Raw genomic sequence first — 14,163 nt, 5'->3', positions numbered from 1 at the left:
CATGTTTCGTTTGCTGGAGGTTCAGGAGAACCCAGCCAGCTTCATGCTTCGCCTGCTGGAGGTTCAGAAGAATCCAGCCAGCTTCATGCTTCGTCTGCTGAAGGTTCAGGAGAACCACACCAGCCTCATGCCTCGTCAGCTGGAGGGCCCGGGGAGCCCATCCAGCCTCATGCCTCGTCAGCTGGAGGGCCCGAGGAGCCCATCCAGCCTCAAGCCACGTCTGCTGGCGGGCCCGAGGAGCCCGTCCAGCCTCACGCCTCGTCAGCTGGAGGGCCCGAGGAGCCCATCCAGCCTCAAGCCACGTCTGCTGGCGGGCCCGAGGAGCCCGTCCGGCCTCACGCCACGTCAGCTGGCGGGCCCGAGGAGCCCGTCCGGCCTCACGCCACGTCTGCTGGGGGGCCTGAGGAGCCCGTCTGGCCGCCTTCTGCTTCACCACCTGTGGCTGCCTCACTGTCACCTGGTTCTGCCTCTGCTTCGCCCGGTCCAGCTCCGGTCTGTGCTTCGCCCGGTCCAGCTCCAGCCTGTGCTTCGTCAGCCGCAGCTCCGGCCTGTGCTTCGTCAGCCGCAGCTCCGGCCTGTGCTTCGTCAGCCGCAGCCTCAGGGCCTTCATCCTCTGCTCCTGCTCCACCTGGTCCGGCTCCAGCCTCAGAGTCTTCGTCCTCGTCTGGCCCAGCCTCAGAGTCTTCGTCCTCGTCTGGCCCAGCCTCAGAGTCTTCGTCCTCGTCAGAGTCTTCGTCCTCGTCAGAGTCTTCGTCCTCGTCAGAGTCTTCGGCCTCGTCAGAGTCTTCGCCTGGTCCGGCTTCGGCCTCTGTTCCTGTTTCTGCCTCACCTGGTCCGGCCTCGGCTTCTGCCTCGCCTGGTTCGGCCTCATCCGAGTCTTCCTCGGCTTCTGCCTCGCCTGGTCCGGCCTCTGCTTCAGCGTCGCCTGGTCCTACGGCTGTTATGCCGCCGCCCAAGCCTCGCTCTGCACCTGGGAATCTTTGGCCACCTGCTGGACGTCACCGCCGTCGAGGTCGGCCACCTGAACTGTTTCTACGCCGTTGCCGTCCGCACGGTCGGCCCCCTGAACGGTTTCTACGCCGTTGCCGTCCGCACGGTCGGCCCCCTGAACGGTTTCCATGTCGCCACCATTGCCGTCCGCACGGACGGCCCCCGGAACTGTTCGACCATGGACTTCTGTGCCGTCGGCCTCCGGGCCGGCCCCCTGATCACATGAACTATGATTTTCTGGACCGTCGCCCTCCGGGTCGGCCCCCTGAGGAGTCATGAACTGTTCCCTGCGCTCCTGTGATTTTGATGGACGTTTTGTTTTTGTTTTTTTTGGCCTTGTTTCTGGCCCTCCGTCCTGGACCCCCACCGCCCGCCCTTGGTGGGTTGTTTTTGGTTTTGTTTTTCGAGGTTTTCGGGCGTCTGGTATCCGCCCTTAAGGGGGGGGGCTCTGTCACAGGCTGGGTCTCCGACCCAGCACTTTGAGTTTTCTTTGTATTGTTCTTATTTTTTGAGATGTTGTTAGTTTTGTGTTATTTCCTATTTGCCTTTAGTTTAGGCAGTTATTGCTCCTGGGTTTTCTGTTTGTGTTCTTGCATTATTCATCACGTATTTGGTATGTTAGGTTTGTATTGTCATGTCTAGTTTTAGTGTTTCCTGTTTTATTCTGACAGTGTCATGTGTTCTTTGGTCATTGTATTTAGTTTCACTCCTTCTGGTCCTGTCATTAGATTCATGTCAGTCAGCTGTTTCCTCATGTGTCGCCACTTCCCCTGATCACCTCATGTCTGTATTTAAGCCTTTTGTTTTCTTCATGCCATTGTCAGTTCGTCTGTTTATCTCACCAGGGTCACAGTTTTAGTCATGGTCTTAGCCTGTTTACCTCACCTCAGTCATAGTTCTAGTTTTCGTTTGTTATGTATTATTAGTCTTACGGTGTGTTCACACCGAACGCGATGGACGCGAATAAAACGCCCCAAACGCCCCTAATTTGACGCGTGTACATTCGCGTCTCAACGCGTGTCCAAGAAAAATCCATCGCGCGTGAACCGGAAATGTGGGAGGAATGTGGGAGGGAGTTGTGCCAGACCGGTATCTTTGCAAGATGGTAGCTATCGAGCTAGCGCTTGAAGAGAGAGTCTCCCTTCTCTATGTACTGTGGAGAGCAGAGCAGCAGCGTAAAAGACGTCCTCGCCGTACCTGGGTCCATCAGGTCCTCCAGAGGCATGAGCAGTTTGGTGAGTTTCACCACTTGCTCCAGGAGCTGCGCCTGGATGACGGCCGATTCCAGCGCTATCACCGTCGGCCAGTTTGAGGACCTGCTTTCCCTCGTCGGTCCCAGCATTGCCCGCCTAGACACCAACTACAGACGCTCAATCCCACCTGCAGAGCGCCTGTCTGTCTGCCTGAGGTTAGTAAAACTAGTTAATACGGTAGTCCTTTATTGATATCTGTGCTAATATGCTAATCCATCCAGTTATACACTGCTAACATGGATGTGCTATGCTAACAGTGAATGCTGTCGGTGTTTACTGAAAGCAAACTGTGGTACAGAGACGACTCTTTATAATATTTCTAGTGATACTCAGAAGGTCTCATCAAGTCCCGATTTAATTCGATTTATGCTGTTATCAGTGTTTGAATGATAGCATGGCTGTGGTGTCACATCAATGTATGCGCTCGGTGTTTGCTGATATCAAACTGTAGCATTAGGACCACTGAGTTAACCTTTGTAGTGATACTCACTCCTTTTTATTTAGACCTGGTTTAATTCTGGGATAGTTGAATATTTGTATATAATCCCTGCAGCTGTCAGACTCTATAGCAGGGGTCACAGCCTTTATTAAAACAGAGTTAGATAAAACTGTGAACAGTTTGGTTCATCTCTAGTTACATGGTTCTATCTTGATAAGCTATGTCTTATCACAGATTAATTTTTCAAAAATATTAATGATTTAAGCAAGGAAAGGGCTACATGTCAACACACAACTCTTTATTTCTATTAATGTCTTACTTCATTCCTACCTGATTGACATGTTTAGGAATTATGAGTGATTGGCTCACTGTAGTGGCAAAAGTTGCTACCAATCAAATTATGATATGTTAAAGTTAAAACAAAACACAACTGTTTTAGATATTATCTAATATACATTTTGTAATTATCCTTATAATTACAAAAGGTTTTATGTAAGATTCATGTTTTGTGATTTAAATCTGACATCACAAAAGTATTTTGGAATTTGAATAATGTATTTTGTAACTGCAGTACACATAATACTGATTTTGAACAATTTTGTCCAGGTTCCTTGTCACCGGGGACTCCTTCAGGACCATCGCGTTCAGTTTCAGAGTCGGTGTGTCCACGGTGAGCCAGATCACCCCCAAGGCAGCGACGTCCATCTGGGACTGTCTAGTGGACGACTTCATGGCTGTGCCTTCACCTGGAGACTGGCGCTCCATCACAGAGGGATTCCAGGAGCGCTGGAACTTCCCTCTGTGCTGTGCAGCTCTGGATGGGAAGCACATCCAGACAAAGGCACCCCATATATCATATAGGAGACACACACATTGATATACACTAAATATTCATTTCATTTCTTTTTTGTGGTGCCCAAATTGATGCACCTGCTTGATTTTGTTTAAACAATTATTGCACACTTTCTGTAAATCCAGTAAACTTCTTTTCACTTCTCAAATATCACTGTGTGTGTCTCCTGTATGATATTTAACTGACATTTTTTATTGTAACAACCAACAATTTATACAGGAAAATAATGTCTATTAACAAGGTTGCCCAAACTTCTGCATCCCACTGTATCAGTATATTTTGTCATTAGTATAATATGAAATAAATTCTACATGTGTCAAGTCGTGTGCCAACATTTGCTGTGTAGTAGAACTGAGACATTAGTCATTATAAACATTTATTTGAAATAATATTAAAAGTCTCAAACAGAAAAACATTAAACATAAATATATAAAATATAAGAATTTACAGAGAGACAGGAATAAAAAGGACCAGCTGCTCTCCAGAGCAGGAACAAGGCTGAGGAGGAAATGCTCCATTGGAGACTGGTGTGGCCTCTTCAGGGACTCCAGGATGGCCAGCTCCACCGCCGATGGACCGTCCTGGGACCCGTCCCTCATCTGCCTCGGAGCCGTCCTCCTCTGTGGGCCTGTAAAACAGCACAAAACACAAAGAAATGAGAAGGCTGCTACTAGATTTTAATTTCAACATTGAAAAAAAAAAAAAAAAAAAACAATAACAGGATATAATCAGATTGGTTGTAGATATTTAGTAAAGGTGATCACAAGGGAATCCCACCGACTAAAAAGGTATCAGTGCTTGCTGTACATATCTGTGGGTGCAGCAGCAGGAGCTCAGGGACTGGGGATGCTCTGCTGCAGAATCAGTTGGTTCTATCAATACAGTATTAAATGTTAACAGGTTGGATATAATAATCGTAGAGTAGACAGTGGTCCCTCATTTATTGCAGGGGTTCTCAGAATAACTAGCCCCTGGTCACAGTTCTCACAATTGATTCTCAAAGTGCAAACCTTTGTAGATTGCAAAACGTAAAAGTATTATTATGCCGCGGTTTGTCTTCATCTGCCCGCCACTTTCGTGCGCCTTTTTCCCTCACGGTGCAGGTGTCTATTTCCGAATGAGGCTCATAGTTATGGGTGTTTTTGTGCTGTTTTTTCTATTGGACGCGATGGTTATCAAAACCAAACGTGATAAATTTGGCAAGCGCAGGAGATTTGTCAATCAGGCTGCAGAATGCAATGCTGTACTGTGCAATAAAAAAAAATCAGCGAAAAAGCAAAGCAGTGACGGATGAACAGCGGGACCACTGTGTGCTGTTTATTAATAAACAATAAAATATATTCCTAAATGATAACATGCATAAAAGCAGAACGGTATTTGTACGTCAGTGGGAAAATAGCGGTGGCTTGCTAGCTTTTGTGCGGCTTCCCCAGGTCAGTGAAAACTTTCAAAAGAGAAATGAATGAACTTACCAGGTTGCCCGATCTCTTCACATATCTTCCTCCAAGCTCGGTCCTTTTTATTCCTGTCTCGGTACTGAAAGCAGCTGGTGTTGTACAGCTCCGAGTTGTTTGCTACCGCATTGATTAGCCTTCCCCTCCATTGAAGTATGAAAGGCTTTGGCTGGATCTGCCCCTTTGACCTAGGTAACAGCCACGTCACCAGGCTCCTGATTGGTTGTCGCGGCGCGATTTGACGCTGGAGTTCAGATTTTTCCAACTCGAGCGGTAGACGCGAAACGCGCGTATGCACAAAATGCAACACAAAAACTTACGCGCGTGGTTTTATTCGCGAGTCAAACGCGCCAGACGCGCTACACTGACGCGCGTTTCACGCGTTTTGGCGTTTTCGCGACGCAAATCTGCTTCCGAATTTTCGCGGGACCCGCAATCGCGCGTCATCGCGCCTTTCCATTGACTTTACATGTAAACCTGACGCTCTATTCGCGTCCATCGCGTTCGGTGTGAACACACCGTTAGTCATGGTCTTTGTTTATTATTTTTCCACCACAGTCATAGTTTAGGTTTTGGTCTCAGTACCATTTAGTATTTTGTTTCTTAGTGTTTTTGCCTGTTTGTTTTTGGTCTCTTGGTTCATTTCCCTGCCGTCATCGCATTAAAGGTTCACCTTTCTGTTAATCATTACAATTCCTCGTCATCATCTGCTTTTGGGTCCTGTTTCCACACACATCGGCGCACCCCGCCGTGACAATCATCTTGTTAACTGAAAAACCAAAGAAACCCAAGCGAGAGCTTAAACATGAAATACCATATGTGTAACATTTCATCGTTTTGTTTTTTCCATCCCCCCCCCCCCCCCCCAAAAGAAATATATATCTCAAAAGATTAAACTAGTTTTCAATGAGACTGTTTTTTATCCAAGCACTCAATACATTAGATTACATTAACTAAAGTGTTGCACACATCACAGGCCAGGAAATATAAGAAACATGTGCAAAAAAGTTCAGCAAGGACATAACATCAAGGATAAGATTTAAAAAAGGTTGTAAACTTAACACTAAATATTAACACAGCTAATATATTAAGTATTTTGATTGTGAGCAGGGCTATTCCAAAGCTTTATCCACTCGTGCTCACAGCAGAACAATCGGAAGCAGTAATAAACATTACATACAGTGTGTTTTAGAGGACACAAGTTATGAACTCGCTGTGATATGCTTTACATCTCCCGTGTCTTTGGTTCGACTCAAGGTGTTTCAGCCTGCAGGACCCTGAGTCATTCACTTTGAATCTGGTGACACTGAATGTTGGAGAACTGTATTAGAGATCCGTTACTTTGCTTTGTTCACGCCGCTTCGACTGAAAGTTAAGAGAAATTCAACTTCTGACATTTTGGCACAGGCGCTGGCCAATTAAATCACTTTGTACAAACATTCGGAGAGAGTGAGGTGGCTGCCCACATAGCTGGCAATGAAGATTTGGGAGATGTCGATCATTTATAATCAAAATGGTCTACTGAGGTTTTGCAGACCACTAACTATGTAACATTAACCTGAGTCAGGTTTTGCATGTGTGACAGTGATGATGATAATATAGGATCACAAAAAAAAAAAAAAAAAAAGATCCACAGTTACAGCCCTGGAGACTAAGACCATCTGGCAACTGCAGGACAAAGTCCCAGTCATGTGTGTCTACTGACCTGCTTTAGCAATTCCCTGGCAATCACCTGTTACTAGGGGAAAAAAGTCTCAATCTAGGTAATACATCGTCATAACAGCTTCAGTCACTGTGGAAGTGACAGACTTGTCTATAAATAGTCTCCAACAACTCTCTCAGCTGTAGTGAAACTGTAAAAAGCGTGACACAAACCAGAAAAGGAGCCTACCCTTAAACCATAAATTGTGACTTTTGACATGTTTTTTTTATTTTCATAAAAAAAACTGCAGGCAACCAAAACAATCAGTAGGAGGTTTTACAACCGATTTCACCTAGCAAGAGCTAGCAACCTCCGGGAGCCGCTGCCAACCAATGGGGGAGTACATGTTTCCACAGAAACCAGTCATTTCTATGGATACACCACCAAAAACTGAAGCAACAGGTCAATCCTTCCTTGACCTGTGCATGAGCCAAAAATTGTAGTTCCTCTAGGCTACGTTCACACTGCAGGTCTTAATGCTCAATTCCGATTTTTTGATCAAATCCGATTTTTTTGTCTGCTCGTTCACACTACAAATAAAATGCGACAGCAAACGCGCTCTAGTGTGAACGCTCAAAGCGGCCCGCATGCGCAAAAGAAGCTGTCACACACAACGAGCTCTGTTTAGACCCAGAGCAACAGTATTGTTTGACTGATGGCCCTTAATATGCAGACTTCGGACTTCGTTTCCCAATTTTTGCTTTAAGTTATTTTGTTATTTACATAATAATGTAAATAACCTAATAATGATCCTTATTGCTGTTTAAGAGAGGAGCGGTGCTTCAAATGATAGCTGCAGATTTCTGTCAGAATCTGCAGATTACAGTACAAATAAAATGTTCACATTGTCTTCCCAACAGTTTCACTGACATCTACACTGGATGGCCAGGAAGCGTTCGCGATGTCTTCTCGGGCGCTTCTCTGGCGCTGATAATTGGCTTCAGTCTTGTGTCGGTGACGTAAAAGGCGGATTTAATGCGACTTGACCGTTCAAACAGCAGTCGCTTTCTAAAACATCGGATATGTATCGGATTCAGTACCACATACGAAAGTGACCCAGATCGGATTTGAAAATATCGGATTTGCGCCGTTCACACTGTCATAGCATGATCGGATATGGGTCGCATAGGGTCAAAAAAATCGGATTTGATGTGCTTTCGCCTGCAGTGTGAACGTAGCCCTAGTGTCCACCTGAGACTCCAAAGAGGTTTCCATAGACTTCCAGGTCAAAATGTCCAACTTTACAGCAGAAATAAACAGATTTCTGCATAAACGTTTATGCAGTAAAACTTTTGGTCTCTATGGAAAAATTCAGCCTCAGTAAAATTGTGCTTGTGTGCAATTTTTTTTTATTTTTAGCACATCTATTTCAACTTTCTTAAGGCCTAAAGTTATGCATGAATAGCAGTGTGGCCACTTAGAGGGAAATTTGGCAAACACGCTGGTCTGTACAACAGGCACACATTATTCTTCCTAAATGACGATATAAACACAGACAATGATGAACTGGGCCAAGGATTATGTTTGTTTAAGACAGCGCTATACAATAAAGAGCAAATATGCTTACTCCTTTCTGTGGTTGGAAACACTGGCTTGTACCGAGAAGTTGTACTTGGAAGATGGGCAAAGAGCGAAAGCTGAGACGAAGCAGAATGAAACGTATTTAAAAAAGGAACGGGCTTTTGATTCATGTAAAGATCTGCTATCACTTTATCCTTTAAGTCAGCTTGCCATGTCCAAGAACTTTTCTGTACAGGCTGCAAACCATATCTGATATTTCTATAACTGCTAAAATAGATGTTGCATATTTGAGACAACCCCCTCGCCCAAATAATTTTTTTTTAATTTCATTTTAAAGGGAACAACAGCCTACATATGTCACTTTCTCTCTACAGTATGTTCAGTAATTACATTTTTCACATTTCACAGTGAAGTTGAAGAAAACCAGACACCCTTCAAGCTGATATGCAGCTTTTAATTGGTTCAAATATCAGTGCCAGAAATAAAGTCAGTCAGCAGCACACATTACATAACTGTAATTTAGTTTGTTCTGGGTCAACGGGCCTCAGCTTTCTGACGGTGCTACGTTAAAAAAATGTGACAATTCTCGTTAAACTGTGTGAACGATCAGAGGGCAGAACTCAGCCTGGAGGTTGCAGATGTTTTTTATTCGGGACTGAACTGATAAAACTTTCTAATATTTTTTTGTGCCAATGATAATTTTTAACAGAAGTTTAGCCAATTTTAAAATCCAAATGAATATGTCTATAACCTTCTGATTTGTTTTGACGAGAACATTTTTGCTTAAAAAGCAGATTAAAGCCCTTTCCTTTAAAATATATATGGTTATACATAGGATAAAAATACCATACATTGCGAATCTAAATACATTACATATTAAAAAGAAAAAGGGACCATACTTACAGCACCCTTTTTACTTATGAGCTAGACCACACACATCTTTGTTTATATAGGTATAGTGTAAATGATGTATACTATCTTTGAGAATATAAAATAAATAATTAAGTTTTTACACCCTGGATAAACATCCAGGGTATATTTATCTTTTGTAATGCAACCCCTCTCAACCCCCCTATAGTAAATATAAATAAATGGCAGGTTAGAAAGAATATAGGATATTGGAGTAAAGTGGGAGAAAAAAGGTAGGGGCATTACAGGCTTGTTTCCTCAATTCTTAATGGGTTTACACTGGCTGCAGACCCCTTATACCTAGATCTCATATAAAAAATATATATGAAAGCATTAAAAGTTAAAGACAAAATGACATAAGTAAAGTGGGAGAGCCAGCGCCATGCAACACCATGCTGAGATATGCTATGATTTCAGGTAATTTTTTGTTGGTATAAAGTATTCCAGGACCTTTAGAAAAAAGGACAAAAAATTCTTGTTTCTTGGAAGCAAAATATAAATAAATTAGGAGGGACTTTGCAGAGTACTTTATAAATACATGACAGTATAAAAAGAATCTGGGACAACCAAGGAGCCCACAGGTTCCGCCAACAACTTCTTGGAACTCATGGGGTGGATCACACTCATAGTCAAAAATAGGTTTATATTTAAAAAAACAAAACAAATCTACCCTTTGGTAAGCATTATCCTGCTCATATAGGGGATTTGCATAGGTGACAAAATAAAAAGAATGTAGGACATGGGAGTAAAGTTGGATTGACATGGGGGCCAAGATGTTCTGCGCCCTTTTGCTCAGTAACTATGGGGCAGACTGTGGCCATCTTCAAAGCTGACCTTTATTTTTATCTCAACTACTTGCATGTGGGAGAGTGGCAGCAATTTGCACTCTTGCAGTGCTGAGAAGAATTCTAGCTACCACATATGATCAGGCATGTAGCGTCCTTCTTTTGCCTCCTGTAAAGTTGTATAAGGTTCAGGTGAACAATGTACAAAAAACAACTACTACGTGTTATTTCAATGCCACAGTCCTCCTCAGCTCTAATTAGAGAAAGCGAAGCAGTGTCTCATTAAGCCGAGCAGCACTGTGGCGATGATGTCATGTGCAAACAGATCCTGGAGCTGCTCCTCAGACAGTGAATAATGGAACAAGTGCTGGATGTGGGAGCGTTTTCTGATTCACAGCTGGAAGCCTGACATTCAAATAAAACTCATTTGGATGGAACATCGCGAATACTGAGTCCCTCGAGTCCACAGAGCTAGTCACTGATTCAGTGTCATTGCAGCAACTCATCAGTCTGAGACATGAAGCTCTGGTTTCCAGTTTATGGGCATTGTTGGTTTTATTGTGATCTGAACAATTGAGTGGAAAATCTGTCTTATCCTTTAAGTTTTTAACAGTTGGCCTATTTCTTTAGGGCATTCTGACCCCTACCCTAACTCGTTTCACACTCAGTAGAGCATTTATACAGTTTACAGTGATAAAATTGGTAGATTTTCCCATCAAACTTTCTGAAACAATGACAACCTGGTTTATGGAAAGCAACAGTAAATACTTTCAACTGTTACTGGCAGATGTGGTCAAATTTTAAAGCTGTTAAACTAAAACTAGTAATCTGTAAACAGCAGCATCATCGCTCATGTTTCAATGGTTTAAAGTCAGGATTACAGCATAGTATGTTCAAGAAGCTGTGCATTAGTCCACATTATTGATTCCATAATACTGATGCTCAGAAGTTTTTATAGAAAATGTGTTTTTCAGCCCTAAAAATTTTATATGTGTTCCTGTACTTTTATTTAATGGAGGGGTACTTGTATAGTACTTTTCTACTCTTCTACATCTATTTAACCACACATTCATATAAACACCTTTTTCTATACAGTTACTACGGTAGTGAAAAAGTGCATGAGAACCTTCAAGATTAAGCTTCACAACAACTGTCATCAACCACTCACCACTGCTTGGATTTTTCCTTAGCGAATGCTGGTTGCCAAGTGGTAGCCAACTGGTCTCTAAGCCTGTGTGACTGGGGGACTTAGTCAGCCAGACATGCTAACATTAGTGGCTTAGAAATCCTAGTGTTTTAATCAGCACTTAAATTATTTGTTTTAAATATGGAGTTTTGTATATTGACATTTTCTATGATTAATGTTTTTTTTTTTACAATAAATAGTGACTTAACCCTTTAAGACCCACCATAGCACCATGTCCGCCAGATCTTATATTATATTTTTACATGCTGTAGTGCCATTTTTGGGAGCATTTCAAGTTGCTATACATCAATACAACCATTATAACCCAAATTTTAATAATATGTATGCATTAAGTGCATAGTAAAAAAGCAAAAAAAAAGTGCAATAAACTACAAAAAAATGTAAAATTGTTTTTGTTTTTTTAACATATATTTCTAGTTAGAGAAATTTAAGAGGCTTATTCCTCAAAACTGTAACTACAAAAAAGTTCCACAAAATATTTTCCCACCACAGGATATTTATTTTGAGTGTCTTCATAATTTTATTTTTGAAATACACCAATTTTTATATACTGCAGGAAAAACAAAAATAAATATTGTAATGCAAATTTGCAAAAAAACGGCATATGCATCAACATAAACTATTTCCAGCAGTGCAATTTGACTTCTAAGCATCCCAGAAACGACACAGAAAGTCATAAAGTCAAACATAACTTTTAAAAACACCAGTATAGGCTTATGAGACCCTGAAGTTAAAATAACTACATTTCCGAGAAAATGACGTCACTTCCGGTTTGAAGGTAATGGGTGACATGCGATAGTTCGTCTATTCCAATGTAGGAAGTGTTATGAACAGCTGATGGATCGGCAAAGCGTGTTTCTGGAATATTATGTTTTTGTTGCTGCAAGTGCTTTTTATGCAGTTTTTGCAAAGCTATATGTGGAAGGAAACCATGACTTAGGACAAGCTGATGGCATAAGATGTAAGTACAACTACTCTGGTTTCATATGCAAAAAAAATATTGTGCTAGCTTATGTGGTTCCAGTTCTACCTGGATTTAAAAATAGTTATGCAAAACGGAGCGTGCCGCTGACCAGCTTTAAAGGGTTAAAAAACATGTTACATGACAAAAAATAGTTTGAATTATGAGTGCTTGAGCTAACTTGGTGCAGAAAATTGTAGCTTATGCAAAGTTCACTTGCAATTGGTGGTAAAATCCCTGCAAGTGTTTCTCCAGGAAATGACAAGAAGAGAAGACAGTGGCATTTAGTACAATATAGTATACAGTATACAAAATAGTATTATCATCTTTTTACTGTCTAAGCATTCAAACTGATGGGAGCTTAATTTAAGCAAGTTTGCAGTTTTTCCTGTTGCAAGCTGTGTCCTCCTGTACTTCAAAAGTCCTCGCTGGAATGAGTTATAATCAAGACAAAACAACAAGCTTAATGCCGGCTGTATTTTTGAGGGATTCTGTACACAAGGCACAAAGGTGCCAGCAACCAAGCACAGACTGGTTCAATTAAAAAAACGACTGTTTATCATTTATTTATCCATCACAAAACAATTGGACGTTATGATTGCAATTTGCTTGATTAATGAGTTGATTAAGACTGTTAAATGTTTACAAAGGGGTTGAAACGCGCTCTGCAAATATTTTCAGAAAACAGGACGTCGCGTCCCATCACAGCCGTCTGTAAACTTTAATTAAGCACAAAACCATTCAGAATCCCCCCTCCCGTCCCCCCTCCTGGGATTCATTATTCCCACCTAAATCTGCATTTTTAATTATTTAATTTGAGATAACATTTGCAAGTTCCACCGGCAATTATTTATTTCTTAAAACTCACAAAGAGCTGTGCAGGGAAAAAAAACAAAACAAATTAAAGTGCACTCTGTGAAAGGTGCAGCGGCTGAGGTGAGCCTGTAAATGAAGGCAATTTGCACAATATATTTAAAAAAAAAAAGCTTCACATTAAAACCTGCCTCGGTTCAAACATCAGTGTGTGGTGATTGTAAAGGCGTTTTCATCCAGTGAGCATCAAATTGGGAGGTGGAACACCGGCATTTATTATCATAACAAACAAGCTCCCATCAAAGAAATAATTAATGGCACTGTGCCCAATATAAAACATCCCATCATGCCTCAGAAGGCTGGGGGGGAGGCTGAGTTTTAATCATGATCATAAGAAATGGTTTGGATGACAGATCTGCTGTTGGGTCAGGTGTGCTTCAGGTTTCTTTTAAAGGGGCGGTACATATGGCATGGTGAAATAAATGTGGACCAAGACAATATTCAGGGTTGTGCTCCTGCACACCTTTGGAAAAACTTAAGCCTGTTAAGTGTTAAGGTAGGAGTACTTTAGTCTGACCAGGCTTGAGACAGATTTTCTGTGAAGTTCCAGCGGATGTCTGAAAGTTGAGTCCATTAATTGGGTCAGCACATCACTCGCTCCCAAAACACAGACTGGGAAAAAATTAAGTAATGAGCTATTGCAACACATAAAATGCTGTCCCCAACCCTCTCAGTTTCCTCAAACAGTCTGTGAACAGTGAGCAACATTAACCAACTTAGACATGGAGTCCACTAATCAGATTGACCTCGTTATGCCTCAGTCACATTAGGGTAAAACCAGACAGGAGCCTCTTTATGAGCAGGATTTGTTTTTTCTTATCCAGTTTCACCTAAATTGAACCAAAACGTCTTCAAATTTGGATTCATCACTCATTCAGACCTGTTCCCACCGATTTTCTTGTTCTTGTGTAATTTGGCAAACCTCAGTCTTTTCTCCCTGTTAGATGGTAGATGGATTAGCTGAAGGTCCAGACATATCTCTCAGGTCCTGCGTCGGGTCTTTGCTGGATTTTTTTTCCCGTTTCTTAATTTTTAGATACTGTTCATCTGCTGTGGATAGTTTTTCAGGCCTGACACTTCTTCTTTTGCCCTCCACTTGTCCTCAGATTCTTTTAAGGACACACTGCACACCATCCTAAGATAAGTTACTAATAGTTCTTCGACAATCTGTTGCTGCAAAACTCCAATTAATGTCTGTTAAACTGTTATTTTTGAC

The 14,163-nt window shown here is 42.0% G+C and overlaps 1 protein-coding gene and 1 long non-coding RNA gene across 2 annotated transcripts; one reads left to right on the top strand and one right to left on the bottom strand.

Annotated features, from left to right (window-relative positions):
• The first annotated feature begins 2,103 nt into the window (after nt 1-2,103).
• On the top strand, nt 2,104-4,253 carry LOC308394103 (uncharacterized protein). The gene is made up of 2 exons (XM_080878280.1): nt 2,104-2,398; nt 3,289-4,253. Exons 1-2 carry the CDS (start codon nt 2,139-2,141, stop codon nt 3,557-3,559), a joined length of 531 nt encoding a protein of 176 aa, XP_080734406.1. The 5' UTR covers nt 2,104-2,138; the 3' UTR covers nt 3,560-4,253.
• On the bottom strand, nt 3,899-5,681 carry LOC308394104. Its single transcript, XR_013971113.1, has 2 exons — nt 5,008-5,681; nt 3,899-4,163 (listed from the first exon to the last, which is right to left on the bottom strand). It is a non-coding gene; the product is annotated as an uncharacterized lncRNA (long non-coding RNA).
• Nucleotides 5,682-14,163: the final 8,482 nt, after the last annotated feature.

This window comes from Rhamphochromis sp. 'chilingali' (genome assembly GCF_963969265.1).
Source record: "Rhamphochromis sp. 'chilingali' genome assembly, chromosome: 3".
NCBI lineage: Eukaryota > Metazoa > Chordata > Actinopteri > Cichliformes > Cichlidae > Rhamphochromis > Rhamphochromis sp. 'chilingali'.
The sequence above is the reverse complement of the archived record's forward strand: the minus strand, read 5'-3'. Positions and strand labels throughout refer to the sequence as shown.